This window comes from Hippopotamus amphibius, chromosome 3, assembly GCF_030028045.1.
Source record: "Hippopotamus amphibius kiboko isolate mHipAmp2 chromosome 3, mHipAmp2.hap2, whole genome shotgun sequence".
Lineage (NCBI taxonomy): Eukaryota > Metazoa > Chordata > Mammalia > Artiodactyla > Hippopotamidae > Hippopotamus > Hippopotamus amphibius.
This window is the reverse complement of record NC_080188.1, coordinates 18,481,684-18,500,494: the sequence shown is the minus strand read 5'-3', so window position 1 is coordinate 18,500,494 and position 18,811 is coordinate 18,481,684. Positions and strand designations below refer to the sequence as shown.

General features: G+C 39.8%; 1 protein-coding gene across 17 annotated transcripts in view; it reads left to right on the top strand.

The window, feature by feature from the left end:
* Window positions 1-18,811, top strand: part of TLR6 (toll like receptor 6) — a 51,539-nt gene that overhangs the window by 16,133 nt on the left and 16,595 nt on the right. For 4 of the 17 annotated variants that reach the window (XM_057725627.1, XM_057725630.1, XM_057725629.1 and 1 more), the window contains 2 exons: window positions 6,653-6,843; window positions 8,955-11,900. In XM_057725627.1, coding sequence (XP_057581610.1) covers window positions 6,841-6,843; window positions 8,955-11,417 — 2,466 coding nt within the window. In that variant the 5' untranslated portion in view covers window positions 6,653-6,840 and the 3' untranslated portion in view covers window positions 11,418-11,900. Of the gene's footprint in view, window positions 1-6,652; window positions 11,901-16,604; window positions 16,674-17,738; window positions 17,839-18,811 lie in introns of those variants that run through there. The other 13 variants (XM_057725635.1, XM_057725634.1, XM_057725643.1 and 10 more) reach the window with 12 other exon arrangements.

The following is an 18,811-nucleotide window of genomic DNA, read 5'->3' as shown; positions in this document are numbered from 1 at the left end:
ATCCACATCCATCACCTCATGTAATTACCTTTGTGTGTGTATGTGGTGGTAATATTTATTATCTACTCTCTTAGCAGCTTTCAAGTGTATCATACAGTATTGTTAACTATAGTCCCCAGGCTGCACATTGGATCCACAGGACCTATTTGTCTTACATCTGGAAGTTTGTAGCCTTTGACTAACATCTCCCCATTTCCTCTGTTCCCTGACCCCTGGCAAGCACCTTTCTACTCTCAGTTCTATGAGTTTGGCTTTTTTTAGATTCCACATATAAGTGAGATCATACAGTACTTGCCTTTCTCTGTATGACTTACTTTCATTTAGCATACAGTTCTCAAGATGCATTCATGTTGTCACAAATGGCAGTATTTCCTTCTTTTTGTGGCTGAATAATATTCCACTGTGTATCTGCACCACACTTTCTTTAACCCATTCACCCGCTGATGGACACTTAGGTTGTTTCCATATCTTGACTATTGGGAATAATGCTGCAATGAACATGGGGATGCACTATCTTCGAGATAGTTATTTCATTTCCTCCAGATACCTACCCAGAAGTAGGATTGCTAGATCATGTGGTAGGTCTAGTTTTAATTTTTGAGGGGCCTCCCACTATTTTCAATATTGACTGCACCAATTTACATTCCCACCAACAGTGCATAAGGGTTCCCTTTTCTCCACATCCTTGCCAACACTTGTTATCTCTTGTCTTTTTGATAATAGCTATTCTAACAGGTATGAGGTGATATCTCGTTGTGATTTTGATTTGCATTTCCCTGATGATTAGTGATGTTGAGCATCTTTTCCTGTACCTGTTGGCCATCTGTATATCTTCTTTGGAAAAATGTCTATTTAGGTTTTCTACCCATTTTAAAATAAAATTATTATTTTTTGGTCTTGTTTTCTTTTCATTATTGAGTTATATGAGTTCCTTACATATTTTGGATATTAACCCCTATGGTTAATGCTTTATAAATATTTTTTCCTATTTTGTAGTTTGATTTTTTATTTTGATTGTTTCTGTTGCTGTGCAGAAGGTTTTTAGTTTGATGTAGCCCCACTTATTTATTTTTACATTTGTTGCTTATGTTTTCGGCAACAAATATTTTAGCAACAACAACAAAAAATAATTTCCAAGACCAATGTCAGGGTGCTTTTCTCCGATTTTTTTTTCCTAGGAGCTTTATGTTTTCAGGTTTTATAGTCTTTACTCCATTTGGAGTTAATTTTTGTGAGTGGGATAAGCTAGAGGTCCAATTGCATTCTTTTGCATGTGCATATCCACTTTTCCCAGCACCACTTATTGGAGAGACAACCCTTTCCTTGTTGAGTCTCCTTGACTCTCTTTTCAAATATTAGTTGACCATATATGTGTGGGCTTATTTCTTGGCTCTTGATTTTGTTCCATTGGCCAATGTGTCTGTTTTTATACCAAATTTATACCGTTTTGATTACTATAGCTTTATAATATAGCTTGAAAGCAGGAAGTGTGATGCCTCCAGCTTTGTTCTGTCTCAGGATTGCTTTGGCTATTTAGGGTCTTTTGTGGTTCCATATGAATTTTAGGATTTTTTTTTCACTTGGAATTTAATGAAAAATGCCACTGGAATTTAATAGGGATTGCATTGAATCTATAGATGGCTTTAGGTAGTATAGACATTTTAACAATATTAAGTCTTCTAATCCATGAACATGGCATCTTTCCATTTATTTGTGTCTTCTTCAATGCCTTATAGTTTTCAGTGTATAGGTATTTATTCTTAGGTATTTTATTCTTTTTGATGCATTTGTAAATGGTATTGTTTTCTTTATTTCTTTTTCATATAGCTTGTTATTAGCACATAGCAACACAACTGATTTTGTATGTTGGTTTTGTATACTGTAACTTAACTGAATTTGTTTATTAGTTCTAACAGTTTTTTTGTTGTTGTTGGAATCTTTAGGGTTCTCTACATACAAAATCATATCATCTGCAAACAGAGATAATTTTACTTCTTCCTTTCCAATTTGGATTCCTTTTATTTCCTTTTCTTGCCTAATTGCTCTGGCTAGAACTTTCAGTACTATGTTGAATAGGAGTGCTTCTTGCTCAGTTCTTACCTGATAATGTTCATCCTGACTAGGTGTAGAAATCTTGGGAGAGCTGGTGGTTTGTAGCAGGAAAACTCAGTATCCTGACCCACTAACATCAGTAGCATTGAGGTAAAAGGAATGCTATTTAATTGCCTGGCTGTTACTCATCCTTGATGTTTGAATCAGAGACAGAGAGAGAAAGGGACAAAATTCCTTCCTACCTTTCAGAAGGGAGTCTATTTTCCTGAAACAAAGCTTGAGTATGCCAGGTTTTCCTTAATACAGCTCCAGATACTTCTTCATGAGTAGATGCTTTTGGATCTGGCCGTTAATTTTCCATCCTTCTTTGTTTTCAATAGCAAGGTGGATTTTTTTTTTAATTTTATTTATTTATTATTTTTTTGGGGGGTACACCAAGTTCAATCATCTGTTTTTATGCACATATCCCCGTATTCCCTCCCTCCCTCGACTCCCCCCCCACCCTCCCTCGAGTCCCCCCCATCCTCCCCATCCCAGTCCTCTAAGGCATCTTCCGTCCTTGAGTTGAACTCCCTTTGTTATAGGCAAGGTGGATTTTTGAGAGTTCCTATGTTTTCTGGGTGTTTTGATGGGCAATTGGGAAATGCTCTATTGGAGGAGCAGGGAGGGACTTTTAACTACTATATGCCATTTTGTAATGAAATTTCCCCAACCCAGAAGAGTTTTTACTCTTCCAAAGAATGACTAATTGAAACTATTCATCTCTTAACTGTCTTGCTATTTCCAGTATGCCCTCAAGTGATGAACAGTGGATCCTTTTGTTAATAAAACTGAACAACAACAAGTAGTCAAAATCTGTTCTCAATTATTCCTGCTACACACCACCTTACTTAAGAAATGTTGCCTGTTCTTGTCCCCTGGGAGCTGCTGGATACTTTTTTGTGCAGATCAGATCCTGAATGGGGTTGAGCAAGACTCGAAGTTCTAACCTTTTGTCATGATAGCAAATAGCAAACATTGGGTCTGTGGGCTCATACACCTATCTCATCTCCTCAGCCAGGTAATCTGTTCTCATTCACTCAGCAATGAGAGGCAATGTCTGTAATGCATTGTAATACAGTGAGGCTTTCTAGGCTCTGGGAAGACTGTTTTGTCTTACATACAGCAGCTTTATCCTGACATGCCTTTTGATTTCTTCAATGTACTTTTTTAATATTTCTCTATCTTCTCCTGTTTTATCAGTGTGTCAACTGTAGGAACTTAATAATTTCAGATTATCAAGTGCCGAATCCTGCGTCTTTGAATTTGTTGCTTCTGGTCTAATGTGAATTGGAAAAACACATATCCATTTTTATGGGAATTGTGTCCAAAAATGAGACCCTGTAACTAAAAAAAAATCCCTGTGACTGGAAAGAGTGGAGTATGTGTATTATCTCAACTGACCCCCTCTGGTCTGTGAGAGCACTTCTAAGCTCTGCTTGTGGGTGGTTCCACGCAGGTGTGGTGGGCACTCCACAGCTGCCCTGTGGCCATCACAGCTGCCATTGCTGCTCTCAGGATGCTACTGTGAGAGTTAGGTGGCTGTGGAGGCTGGTCTGTCCTGGCCAGCTTTTGTTCCCTGCTGGGGCTTATAGATGTTTTTCTGCGCAGATCAGAGCTGGAGTGGTATAGACTCACGAATGTGTGTCTGAATTCCTGGGACTGGCTTCTTGCTTGACCTTTTGCACAATTTTGGTCCTACCCCTTTGTCTCGGTCACAAGCATGGTATCTGTGGGCTGGTACATCTGCTTCCATCCCTCAGTTAGTCGTCAATGCCTGGTTTGGGCTGTATTAATCGTATCTTCTCAAATGGCTCCACGAACAGTAGTATCATCTCTGCCAGCCCAGCTGCAGCTGGTTTTGGTGAGGTCCAATTCGTGGAGGCAAAGAGTATAAGTAGTTCTTCCTTGTAACCCAATCTTGGCCTCATTCCTATCCTCATCTACTCTCACCAAATGACTTATCCCCCGTCACATGCCATAGAGATTTAGCCATCAAGCTACGGGCAGATGGGCCTTCCAACCAGGCCTCAGGGACTTGTCAACCACCTTCCTCCCCATCCTTTTCATCTTGTGTTGTTTTGGCCAAATTGAGTTGAGGATCTGAAGGTGTAGCCCACTGCTAGTGTGGCTCTGCAATGCCCACCAGGAGGACCTCTGAGGCTCATCTCAACATTAAGATGCACAAGCCCTAATAGGCCATACTTGGTCCCAGTTTACTCAGAAAGATACAGGAGAGGAAATAGAGCTCAGGTTTCCTACTTGGTATTTATAGTTCATATGCAGTCCTTTCAGCCTGGATGCTATTTACCGTTCAAAGGTCATTTTTATTGTAAGTGATTTTTTCTGATAACACAGCTGGCATTCTCCCTGTGTCAGGTTTTCAGAAAAGAGTTAGATCAGGTTAGTCCATGGAGGGAGAAATGGGTTTGTTAACCCTTCACCCATGAGGGGTTGCTGGCTGCAGCAGATTGGCTGAGTGTAGTGCCAAATTGAATACTGGTGTAGACTCTTGAGAATGTCTTGTATTGGGTTGGCCAGAAGGTTCTTTTGTTTTTTTTTTTCCGTAAGATGGCTCTAGTAGCACTTAGTTGACTTTAACTTTATTCAAAACAATTTTGTTAGATTGTATGCGACAGCTCTCATGTCCACATGCATTTTAAAAAAGACATCAAAATTGGTGAATTTTTGTGTAGCCATTTTAATATTGAAGATGGAAGAAAAACAACGTTTTTGGCATATTATGCTTTATTACTTCAAGAAAGGTAAAAATGCAACTGAAATGCAAAAAAAGATTTGTGCAGTGTATGGGGAAGGTGCTGTGACTGATCGAACATGTCAAAGTGGTTTGAGAAGCTTGTGCTGGAGATTCCTCACTGGATGATGCTCCACGGTCAGGTAGACCAGTTGAAGTTGATAGCGATCAAACTGAAACAATAATTGAGAACAATCAACGTTATACCACGCAGGAGATAGCCGACATACTCAAAACATCCAAATCAAGTGTTGAAAATCATTTGCACCAGCTTGGTCATGTGAATCACTTTGACGTTTGGGTTCCACATAAGTTAAGCAAAAAATACCTTCTTGACCATATTTCCACATGTGGTTCTCTACTGAAACGTAATGAAAATGTTTGTTTTTAAAACAAATTGTGACGGGAGATGAAGAGTGGATACCGTACAATAATGTGGAATGGAAGAGATCATGGGGCAAGCGAAATGAACCACCACTAAAGGCCGATTTTCATCCAAAGAAGGTGATGTTGTGTATATAATGGAATTGGAAGGGAATCCTCTATTATGAGCTCCTTCTGGAAAACCAAACCATTAATTCCAACAAATATTGCTCCCAATTAGACCAACTGAAAGCAGCACTCAACGAAAAGCATCCAGAATTAGTCAACAGAAAACGCATAATCTTCCATCAGAATAACACAAGACCACATGTTTCTTTGATGACCAGGCAAAAACTGTTACAGCTTGGCTGGGAAGTTCTGATTCATCCGCCATATTCACCAGACATCACACCTTTGGATTTCCATTTATTTTGGTCTTTACAAAATTCTCTTAATGGAAAAAATTTCAATTCCTTGGAAGACTGTAAAAACACCTGGACAGTTCTTTGCTCAAAAAGATGAAAAGTTTTGGAAAGATGGAATTGTGAAGTTGCCTGAAAAATGGCAGAAGGTAGTGGAACAAAGGGGTGAATACGTTGTTCAATAAAGTTCTTGGTGAAAATGAAAAATGTGTCTTTTATTTTTACTTAAGAACCGAAGGCACTTTTTGGCCCACCCAGTAGTTTCTGGCAATAGCTCCTTGCTTGTCCTTTTATACAATTTTAGATGCTCAAGCTGACGGACTGGTAAAACATTTTGAGAGGATAAAAGGACTGCCCTTTGAAAGGGCAATGAAATATTCTGAGTCCAGTAAAGAGAGACCATAGTCATGTAGTTAACTTTTAAGACAGTTGATTTAAAGTCTTTGTGTAGCAAGTCAATGCCTGTGCTTCCTCAGGGACCATTTCTATTAACTTTTTTCCTCCTTTTTTTTTTTTTTTTTTTAATGGACTTTGTTTTTTAGAGCAGTTTTTGGTTTACAAAAATTTTGAGTAAATAGGCCAGAGATTTCCCATACACCCCCTTTCAACTGTGCACAATATTCCCTATTATAACATTTTATATCAGTGTGGTATATCTGTTGTAATTGATGAGCCAATATTGATATATTATTAACTAAAGTCTATACTTTACATTAGGATTCAGTTTTTGTGTTGCACAGTTCTTTAGGTTTGACAAATGCATAAGGTCGTATATCCACCATTACAATATCACATGGAATAGTTTCAGTGCCCTAAAAGTCCTCTCTACTCTGCCTATTCATCCCTCCCTCCCCTAACCTCTGTCAGCCACCAATCTTTAATATCTCTTTAGTTTTGCCTTTTCCAGAATGTCAAAGAGTTGGAATCATACAATTGGTAGCCTTTTCTGATTGGCTCCTTCACTTAGCAATCTGCATTTTGGTTCCTGCGTGGCTTGACAGCTCATTTCTTTTTATTGCAGAATAATAATCCATTGGATGGATGTACCACAGCTTGTTTATCTTTTTACCTGTTGAAGGGTATCTTGTCGCTTTCAGTTTGGGGCAGCTATGAACAAAGCTTCTGTCAACATCCCCGTGCCGATTTTTGTGTGGACATAGATTTTCAGTTCATTTGGGTAAATACCTAGGAGTGTGATTGCTGGATTTTATGGTAAGTCTATGTTCAGCTTTGTAAGAAACTGTCGAATTGTCTTCCAAACTATCTGTACCATTTTGAATTTCAATAATGAATGAAAGTCCCAGTTGCTCCATATCCTCACTAATATTTGATGTTGTTTCAGGATTGTTTGGCCATTCTAATAGGTATGTATTATAGTAGTTCCTCCTTGTTGTTTTAATTTGCAATTCCCTGATAACATATGGTATTGAATATCTTTTCATGTCCTTACTTCCCATTTGTCTTTGGGGAGATATCTGTTCAGATCTTTTGCCCATTTTTAAATTGTGTTGTTTATTTCCTTGTTGAGTTTGAGTTCTTCATTTATTTTGGATACAAGTTCTTTATCAGATATGTGCTTTGCAAATATTTTCTCCCAGTCTGTGGCTTGTCTTTTCATTGTCTTAGTGTCTTTTTTTCTTAAAATTTTTATTGGAGTATAGTTGCTTTACAATATGATGTTAGTTTATACTGTACAGCAAAGTGAATCAGCTATATGTATACATATATCCCTCCTTTTTTGGATTTCCATCTCACTTACGTCACCACAGAGCAATGAGTAGAGTTCCCTGTGCTATATAGTAGGTTCTCATTATTTTATATATAGTTATCAATAGTTTAACAGTGTCTTTTGCAAAGCAGAAAATTTTAATTTAATGAAGTCCAACTTAACATTTTTTTCTTTCATGGATTGTGCTTTTGATGTTATGTCTAAAAAGTCATTGCCAAATTCAAGGTCACCTAGATTTTCTCCTATAATATCCTCTAGAAGTTTTATAGTTTTGTATTTTGCATTTAGGTCTACGATCCACTCTGAGCTAGACCTCCATTTTTTTTTTTTTTTTTGCATGTGGAATGTCTAGTTGTTCCAGCACTGTTTGTTAAAAAGACTATACTTTCTTCACTGAATTGTTTTTTCTCCTCTGTGAAAGATCAGTTGGCTATATTTGTGTGGGTCTACTTTTGAGCTTGCTGTGCTGGACCATTGATCTATCTGCCCATCTTTCATCAATACCACCTTGTCTTGATTTCTGCAGCATTATGTAAGACTTGAAGTTGGGTAGTGTCAGTTCTCTAACTTTGTTCTTCTAATTTTTTTTTTCCTGTGAACGGACAATACTTTCTTATTTCTCTGCATGCCTCATAGTTCTTTTGCTCTAATCAGGCATTTTGAATGTTATAACGTGGTAACTGGAAATATTAGGATGTGGTAACTCAGATTCTCCTCTTTCCCGGGTTTGTGGTTGCTGCTTGCTGTCGCGTGTGGTTGTTTGTTTAGTGATGTTTCTAAACTACATTTTTGCAAAGACTGTATTCCTTCTTGTGTGTGGCCACTGAATTCTCTGTTCCGTTGGCTTAGTGGTCAGCTAGTGACTTGGCAGAGATTTTTTTAAAGATCTGGAGAAAACGAAATGAAACAAATCAAAACAAAAAACACCTGATCTTTGCAGATTGGCTCTGTGTTGAAACTGCTTCAATGCTTATCCAGCCTGTTTACAACTCTGCTTTAGCTTTTACTTTCTGCTTGCACAGAGCCTCAAAGTCAACCAGAGATGAAAGTTTAGGATTTTCTCACGTCTTCTCTGAGCATGCATCCAGCCCTGGGCATGTGTGTGGCCTCTAGATTGCCTGGGATACATGGAGCTTTCCAAAGCCTTTTATCTCCCACGTATCTCCTTTCCGAGCTTCTTCCTTCTCTGGCTTTTTGGTGTGTCTGCTGCCTGCCACATCTCTCATCCCTGGCTCCAGGTGGCTGTGGCTAGTGTACGTGCCTTTAAAGGTTTTTGAAACACCGCCCAGGAGGCTGCTCTAGCCCTGGGAAAGTTCTGAGTTGGATGAAGCAAATGCAGGCTCCTGAGTAGATCCCTCAGAGGGGCCACCAGACAGGTTAGAACATGCAATGACAATTCTTTGATAACAAGGTCTGCATTGCCTTTCCTGGCACCAGCAACTTGTATAACTGGAAAAAATAACACATTAAATTGTTGAGATGGAAGTGATTCTGATAGTGAATGAAGAGCTCATTGAGATTTTTTGTTTAGTAAACTGAGGTTTGAGAGCAATCATCCAATCTTTATACATCTTAATGTATATTATATTTCTAGAATTTGGTTGCATACCAAGATGTTCTGAAGAACAGCAGCAACCCTCTGGGGGTTAGCCACTTCAACATCATGACCAAAGACAAAGAATCTACTGTCAGAAGCGTTCGTTTTGTTTACATTATGACCTTAGTATTTGGAACCATAATCCAGTCCTCTGATGAAAGTGAATTTTCTGTGGACAGGTCAAAAAAAGGCCTTATTCATATTCCCAAAGACCTGCCACCAGCAACCAAAGTCTTAGATATGTCTCGAAACTACATATCTGAGCTTCACCTCTCTGACATCAGATTTCTTTCAGCGCTGAAAGTTTTGAGACTTTCCCATAACAGAATAGAGTACCTTGATATTAGTATTTTCAAGTTCAATAAGGATTTGGAATATTTGGATTTATCTCACAATTGGTTGCAGAGGATATCCTGCCATCCGATCACCAGGAGTCTCAAGCATTTAGACCTCTCATTCAATGACTTTGATGTCCTGCCCATCTGTAAGGAATTTGGCAACTTGACTCAACTGAATTTCTTAGGATTAAGTGCTACAAAGTTGCAACAATTAGATCTACTACCGATTGCTCACTTGCACCTAAGTTGCATCCTTCTGGATTTGGAAGGTTATTTTGTGAAAGAAAATGAGAAAGAAAGTCTTCAAATTCTGAATACAAAGAAACTTCACCTTGTTTTTCACCCAAACAGCTTCTTCTCTGTCCAAGTGAGCATATCAGTGAAGAGTTTAGAGTGGTTGCAACTGACTAATATTAAATTGAATGATGACAACTGTGAAGTTTTAATTAAATTTTTATCAGAACTCACTAGAGGGCCAACCTTACTGAATGTTACCCTAAACTGTATGGAAACAACTTGGAAATGTTTGGTTAGAGTTTTGCAATTCCTTTGGCCCAAACCTGTAGAATATCTCAATATTTACAATTTAACAATAGTTGAAAGCATTGATGAAGAAGTTTTTACTTATTATGAAACAACATTGAGAGCATTGAAAATAGAACATGTTATAATTAGAGTTTTTCTTTTTTCACAGACAGCATTATACAGAGTGTTTTCTGAGATGAACATTGTGATGTTAACTATATCAGACACACGTTTTATACACATGCTTTGTCCTCAGGAACCAAGCACATTTAAGTTTTTGAACTTCACCCAGAATGTTTTCACAGACAGTGTTTTTCAAAATTGCAGCACTTTAGGTAGATTGGAGACACTTATCTTACAAAAGAATGAATTAAAAAACCTGTCCCAAATAAGTGTCATGACGAAGCATATGCTTTCTCTAGAAACACTGGATGTTAGCTGGAATTCTTTGGAATACAATAGACATGATAGAAATTGCACTTGGGTTGGGAGTATAGTGGTGTTAAATTTATCTTCAAATATACTTACTGAGTCTGTTTTCAGATGTTTACCTCCCAGGGTCAAGGTCCTTGATCTTCACAATAACAGAATAAGGAGCATCCCTAAAGATGTCACCAGTCTAGAAACTCTGCAAGAACTCAATGTTGCTTCTAATTCTTTAGCCCATCTTCCTGGATGTGGTACCTTTAGCAGCCTTTCCGTACTGATCATTGACTATAATTCAGTTTCCAGCCCATCAGCTGATTTCTTCCAGAGCTGCCAGAAGATGAGGTCCCTGAAAGCAGGGAACAATCCATTCCAGTGTACATGTGAGCTAAGAGACTTTATCCAAAGTGTAGGCCAAGTATCAAGTGACGTGGTAGAGGGTTGGCCTGATTCTTACAAGTGTGATTATCCAGAAAGCTATAAGGGAACCCCACTAAAGGACTTCCACATATCTCAGTTATCCTGTAGCACAGCTCTGCTGATTGTCACCATTGGGGTCCCTGGGCTGGTGTTGGCTGTTACCGTGACTGTCCTCTGTATCTACTTGGATCTGCCCTGGTATCTCAGGATGGTGTGTCAGTGGACCCAGACCCGGCACAGGGCTAGGAATGTCCCCTTGGAAGAACTCCAGAGAACTCTCCAGTTCCATGCTTTTATTTCTTACAGTGAACATGATTCTGCCTGGGTGAAGAATGAACTTGTACCTTGTCTAGAAAAAGAAGGTATACAAATTTGTCTCCATGAGAGAAACTTTGTTCCTGGCAAGAGCATCGTGGAAAATATCATAAACTGTATTGAGAAAAGTTACAAGTCCATCTTTGTTTTGTCTCCCAACTTTGTGCAGAGCGAGTGGTGCCATTATGAACTCTACTTTGCCCACCACAATCTCTTCCATGAAGGATCTAATAACTTAATCCTGATCTTGCTGGAACCCATTCCACAGAACAGCATTCCAGGCAAGTATCACAAGCTCAAAGCTCTCATGGCACAGAGAACTTATTTGGAATGGCCCAAGGAGAAGAGCAAACGTGGACTTTTTTGGGCCAATATTAAAGCTGCTTTTAATGTTAAATTAAGACTAGTCACTGAAAATGATGATGTGAAAGCTTGAAAAAATTAAAAGGTCAGAAATCCAACTTAAGAAACCATCATTAACTTGGATTCTGATGGACACTGTAGTTTCAAGTTATTGTCTGGACGCTGCCTTCATTATCTCTATGCACTCAGGAAAGACAGTGGAAACCGTGTTTCAGTTGAACTGGGAACCAGACGGGGGGTGCTGAGGTGGTGCTCAAATTTGCTGATGACAGGTAGCTCAGCCTCTTCTGGTTTAACCATTCTGTTTCAAATTGAAACAGTCTCTTTTGAATAAATGCTCAGTCATTCAAGGACCTTACCCCTCTCTTCTCCTTTCCCAAGTGGACTTTTTATGAGCTGGAGATTATGAGACTTCATGGCAGCAAGGAAAGAGTCAACCTCAGAACTGTATGCAGTGGTGCTTGGAGCGTCCTGTGGCTCCTCATTGGCCTCTGGGTCAGCTCTATTATCCTGCTCTACTTTGGGGCTGGGGGAAAAATTAGACCAAATATGGAAAATAAAGACATGTTTTTTCCTTCACATCTGAGTAATAATTTATAAAATGTTTGACCTTGCTACACAAATATGCAATTAATCGGCGGCAACTCATATCTATCATCTATTGATCTATCTATTTTATACACACACACACACACACACACACACACACATATATATGGAAATAGAGTTTTAGTCATAGGCTGTTGAGGCCAAAGTCTTGATTTACCAGCTTGCCACAGCCAAATTTATTTGTAACTGATTAAATAGGAGTTATCTGGTTGTGTTAGAATTTTGGCAAATGCCTCAAAGCTGACAAAAGTCAGTAAATATCACCACATCTTAAACAGATATTAGACACAGCCAGGCTGGACTTACTAAAAAATAACAGAAAGAGGCCAGTAACTATCAACACATATTACCCATTTTCAGATGACTGACTTCAAAAGGGTGATTAGAGAGTCATTAAGTAGAGGTTCTAGACTTATGGGGAGATTGCTTTGGATTTCCTCCAAAGACAAATGAGATGGGCTCTAAGCTTAGGAGAACAGTAGCCTGGCATCCTCCTCCCAGCATGAAAGCTTGCAGAGTAACAGTAACGCACAGGTCCAGTGCAGCAGATGGAGTATGGAGTGAGAGCTCTTGGAAGAGCTGGATGAGTCTCCCCTGGAGTATTGAGGGTGGGATGGGCTTGGGGAACACAGAGATTGGTAAACAATGCTTTGCTCGTATAGGTGCTTGATAAATATTTGTTGAATGCATGGATAAGTGCCTCTCACCTGGAGAATTCAGGAGGTGAGGAGTTGGCTTGGGAGACACACGGTTTTCAAGAGCATAAGCCCACGGTGTCCCCCTTTGCCTGGCAAATCAATAAAGCTATTCTTTTCTATTTCACCCTGCTGCCCCCCCCACCACCGCTCCCAAATAAGTTGGCCTGGGCAGCCCCAAAGGGCAGGATGGGGAGAGAAAGGAAGCAGTGATTGCAATCTACCATTCCATTATTTGGCACGACGGAAGTGTGTGGATTTCCTGTGGGCCGTGTTGACCATGAGAAGGGTAGCTGGGCTGAGTTGTCATGATACGGCCTTAGCTAACAGAGCAGCCTATTGTGCAAAGGAACAATAGTGGTAACAGACCAGGGGTTAGGGAGAAGAGGGGTATGACTCAGGCCATGGGGGGTTGCTACAAGAGGACAGCCAGAGAATGTGCCACTTGCATCAAAAAGCTGTGCAATGTGGGATCCACCCAAGGCCTGTGGATGACCCACAGATGCATCCTGTGAAAGAGCCAGCGTTTGGACTCCACCATAATCAGAGGCAGAGGCATGGTGGTCTGCCTGCCTCATCCAGTAGTTAATTGCAGGGAGCCTTGCTTCTTTTTCTCTAAGACTCTCTTCACTTGCAGGGGCCTGGGGACATCCAGAATATAGAGAAGGCAGAGAAGATGGAGGAAGAGTGATGATTTTGACCACACTCCTTCCCCGGTTCACTGCAAGAAAGGCCTAAGCTAGGGCCAAGCAGAATTTTGAATTAGGTGTGAGACTGATGTTAACCTGGCCTGGCCTGAAGTAGAGGGGCAATTAGTAAAATGAGACTTGTCCCTAAAATCTATGGGATTCAGGGTTCAGGGTAGATCCCGCATAGATCCTTATAGAGGGAGAGATTGAACAAAACCTGCTTGTACAGCTATGATTAGAGAGAAAAATAAAGCCCTTTCCTTCTGGGCTTAGCTCATTCAATAAGCTGGTTTCATAATTAATAGTTATAAAGAAATAAGACTTAATGAAATGGTGTTAGAGCCGTCTTCTGTCTGCATTCGCCCTTCCTTCTCTTCAGGAGAGCTCTTACTTTCTTCCACAGTCCCTACCCCAAATGGTAAATTTTCCCCAGCCTCTGTTGGGCTGTTTCCTAAACTAAAAAATCCTCAAACCAACAAACGAAACCAGAACAGCAAGCAACAACAAACTATGTCACATTCTAAATAATCAGATATTTTTAAGTGGTTCCAATATGTTTCCCACAAAATACTGTTGACAGTGAAAATATAGAATCTTGATGTTTTAAAATAGAATTAAACAAAACCTATTTTTTTGTCACATATGAAAGCATACACATTTCAGACATATGAAAGCTCTATCATAAGAGATCAATTTCATTTTTAGATAAAGATTTTCTGTCTCCAGGAATCCTGTTTCCTTTTTTGAATTCTTCCGGTTGCAAGTAGCAGTTACCAGCTTGGGAAAGGGCATGTTTATTTGAAGGATACAGAAGTGTCTCATGGACCCATGCAGCTTCTGTCATATTCTTCCCTCTCTTTTTTCCTACTGCCACCCCCAGCTGAGTCTGCAGGTCATCAGGGACAGAGTATGCATGTTCCACTCTGTAACCTGGAGCAGAGCATCCTGACTAAGCCACCAATATCTCTCACGTGTACAACTGCAGTACTCTATAACCAGCCTCCCTGTTTTTCCTCCTGCCTCATACATTCTTCAAAGAGCAATCAAAGTCATTATTTTTAAACTATAAATTATTTTAAGCCACACCTCTGCTTAAAACGTGCTAATGACCTCCCCCTGCAGTTAGAACAAAAGTCGAGCTCCTTGTCATGACCTGCTGTCATAGTGAAGGGTGAGGATGCAGGTCAAGGAGAGGGGAGCGGGGTTGCCTGCCTCATGGCCATTATCGAGAAGCGTGGGGTACAAGTCTGCGAGGGCTGCCGTGGCAAAGCCCCGGGCTGAGTGGCTTAAACAACGGAAATGTATTCCTCACTGAAGTTCTGAAGGTCAAAAAAGGGAGAGGTTGGCAGAGAGAGTGGGATGGAGGGGTGTGCGAGCATGGTTAAGGGACAGGGACTGGATGACGGGGATACAAATGGAGGAGAGAATGAGTCTTAATGAGAACACAAAAAACAACACTGGGAAAGGAGGAAGTCGATTTCTGTCTAGATGTCTGGAGACTGGTTTGACTGGAAGAGAATGTGAATAAATTACAGGCAGATAAAGAGATTTAAAGGGATTTCTAAAGCCACAGGGACTTTCTGGGTTTTGTTTGTGTATTGTTTTGGCCGTGAAGCATGTGGGATCTTAATTCCCTGACCAGGGAGCAAACCTTCACTGGAAGCGTGGAGTCTTAACCCCTGAACGGTCAGGGAAGTTCTTGGGGGTTTTTAATTATAGTTAGTTTATAAGGAATCTCAACAGAGTCAAGTCTAAATATGAAATGATTTTTGTGAGCAGATTTCAGACATCTTCAGCCCTTTTGAGGTATGAACAGTGCAATCTAGCGTAACATTTTCCATCTCCAATTCCATCTAAAGGTCGTCTCCTTTCCCCATATCATAGGGTGTAGCCTTAGCTCATAAGCACGCGTATGGCAATGCTGCTGACTGGCTCACTGCCTCCCCTATGCACGTGTGCCTGGGAAATGGGAGGACAGGGGGATGGTGTGGATTGTACTGTCTGGTTCAACTGCTTTAGGAAGTGCTTGGCCCCAGTTGTTGGCAGCCCTCCTTAGCATATGGGGTAAACACCTCCTAGTCCTTGGTTTTGGACCCAAGTCATAGGAAAAGTTCCAGCCAACACCCTATACCATGGTCAGCAGAAGCAACAGACGGGAAGGGAAAGCAAAATTGTCAGTAGGCTATTGAATTTCATGGCAGATGAACAACCTAAAAATCTATTCTAAATTTGGATTAAATAATCATTTAAAAAAGACACATCAAAAAAATAAAAATAAAAAAAGACATATCATTCGTAGTAATAGAAGAAAAGGCAGAGAACAATGGTATGGATTTATGTCCATTGGTTCAGAAAGTTCACTCCATGGAATGTAATCCTAAGGAAATAATTGCTCATACACACCCGAAGGAAACATACTGCTGACTGCAGAGCTGTCTATGATAAAAATGTGAAGTTTGGAAACAACTTAGAAGATGGGTTGAATACATTGTTAATTAAAATATTTTAAAAATACATTATAAATAAAATGGATTATTATTCCGCCAATAATAACAAAGCTGTAGGTGGATATTTACTGATAGGAACAGACATTTATGATGTATTATGGATTAAGAAAAGCAGATTGCAAAACAGAATATTTGGTCCAATGCCATCTGAGGGGGGGATGTGTGCATGTGTGTGTGTGTAAACTGTACAAACTTACTGAATTGCAATTTGGCAACAGGCATCAAGAGCCTAAAGCAGGTTTATACGAGGTTGAGTCAAAAATTATTCCACCCTCTGGCTGTAGAATTTATAGAAGTTTTAATATAACTGGAGTGGGGATAATTTCTGACTCACCCTCACCTATATATATTAAAAAGTACGCATGGTTGCTACAAAATGATATTGGTGTATCTCTCTATGGTAAGTTATTATTGATTTGAAATTTTGTTTTTATTTATTCATATTTCCTGAGTTTTCTTCAGTAAACATTTATTACTTGGGTAATAAAAATTAACTGAAAAATGATGTTTGAGGAGAACACATACACATGTATTTATCCTGACCTTGTTATGAAGAACTCTCTAAACCTAAAAGCAAGATATAGCAGTAGTCTGCTGGAGCTGGTTTGTACAGACTTGTGAGAACCAGTGGTTACATATTCAGGAATTTTTCAGGCAGGTCAGTTGGTAGCTAGAAATCAGCTATAGTGGAAATACTTATACCATAGATATTGGCAAGTGCTAAAAAATCAGGATTTTTATTTTTGTTTTTTGTAACCAGGTTCACCAGCACATGACTAACTGACAGTAGTAGCGAAGAGAACGTCAACTTACTTCTTTATCTAAAAAGGTACATTTATTGGTTCAAAAGATCATGAGACAGTAAGATAAACAACGAGGGAAGATGTCTGCAAAAAGTTTGATGGAGGGTTAGTGTCAGTGACATAGAAGAGAACATATAATTAAATAGCAAAATCATAACCCTGATATCCAAACAGGCAATGGTGCGAACAAGTAATTCACAAAAGTGATAGAAATTGTCAGTAAACATGAAAAACCACCCAAGACATTTATTCGCTCCTGCCAGGGGTTATCCTGAGGCAACAGTAAAACACTTGGACGAAGATTGTGTACACAGTTGCCTGTTAATGTTTAGTGAAGCTAAAAGAGGGACCCTCCCCTCAGGTCAGTAGCTGGAGACAGGCTGGCCTTGGCCTAAGATTTACTCAGGTGGCAACTTAAAAAAAAATTGCTGGAAAATTTTAAGTAGTTAGGGGAGAATTAATTAAATGCTAAATGTCCAAGTGATGCCATTTTTCATTCCCAGCCAGCTTCATGGGGCACAATTTGAACTCTAGGCTCAGGTGGGAGAGAGGAATTGTGCTTCCAGAGAGAGAGAGAGAGAGAGAGAGAGAGAGAGAGAGAGAGAGAGAGAGAGAGAAAGACAGAGTAGTACAAGTTAAAAAGAATCTCAAGGTTCTTAGTTTAGGGAAGTTGGCCTTGCTCTCTGCTGTAGAAAAGGAGATTCCAGCAAGAATTGCATCCAGCTTGTATAGGACATCATGCAGCACCATTTCTTAGCTTTATTTGCCCATTTGATATTTTGTTACTGTTGTTTTAAAAGACCAGAGTGGAGCTCTCTGGTTGGATTCCTTGAGCATGTCTTAGACCTTATCTGAGAAAAGAGATTGTTAGCTAGCGTGTTTTTCACATGAAGATTTCAGAAATCACTTTGTGAAGAAAATTTGAAATATCTATGGAAAAAAAATTTGAGCACCAGATTTTCTCTGAAAACCAGTTTGTCAGAAAAGACATGATTAGCAACCATTTGTAAAAGCCCGTGAGTGTCCTTCTCTCTTTATGGATGAGTTTTAGCAAAGCGTTGATCTTGACCCCTCCGTCTTCCCACTTCCAGTCATCTTTGATAGTGGCCTGATCAAAAGGCAAGAAGAGAAGCAAAGCACCTGAACTGCTTCAGACCGGGGCGCCCTCCCTCCACCAGCACAGCGGCAACAGTAAGCATTTTGAATTCAGCCGACAAATCATCTGTGGGTTATTAGCACCAGTGCCTTCACTTTGTTAGTGTAGACAATGGGAACTGACTGTAGTGAAGGGGAGCCCCTGGAGAGGCAATTCCATCTTAATGCAGGTCTAGCAATTAACCCATAGACCATTTTCTACATTGAATAGGAGAAAATAGGTTTACACTGATTGTGTAATGTAATTGCAGTGGGATTCAGTAGGTGGCATAAAAGAGCTTCCCCACCCCACCCCCAAATGTTAAAAGTGGTTAGCAGTGAAATAAATGTTTGAGGAAGTACTAGATTTTCCTACAGACTACCAACAGGAAAGAGGAACAGATCGTCTTGGTAAGTGACATGTTTTTAAATTCTATAAAATAAAATAATGGTATAACTAGCTGTTACACACACAAGTCTCCAACATCTCTCTGTTAAGTCGTGGGTGTTTTTGTAAGTGGCGTATTTCTGATATGTACTTATTTATCAGTTCTCTGTCCGAAGTCAGAGAAAGGGTGTGTGTGTGTTTCTTGAATGAACCGTTTCTCAGGCATGATTTGCTTTCAAGAGATGTGTTTGAGTTGGGAGATGAATATTTGGGTCACAAATGTCTCCTCATAGATTTCTTATAGAGCGGCTAGGTGTTGATTCCAGGTGACTCTGCTCTTCATCCTGTCCCCTCTGTTTCATCTCTTTGCGATGGTGATGCTGAAGATGATGGGATGTAGGTAAAAAATTACTCCTGGAGGTAGTGCTGCCGAGTGACTTCTCTGTTTTTTATGGGCGGATTCATTTGAGTTTCTTCTCTGGGCTATTCCCACAAGCTATTTTTTTTTTCTTTTCTGTTTTCTCAGACCACTGAAACTGTCCTGGGGTGGTGCTAGTCAGGTGGAGTTGCAGGTTTCGAAAATGTTTCCCAGGCTACACCCAATTGGATCCAAAGAGTTGTGAGTGCATCTTTACAACAGAA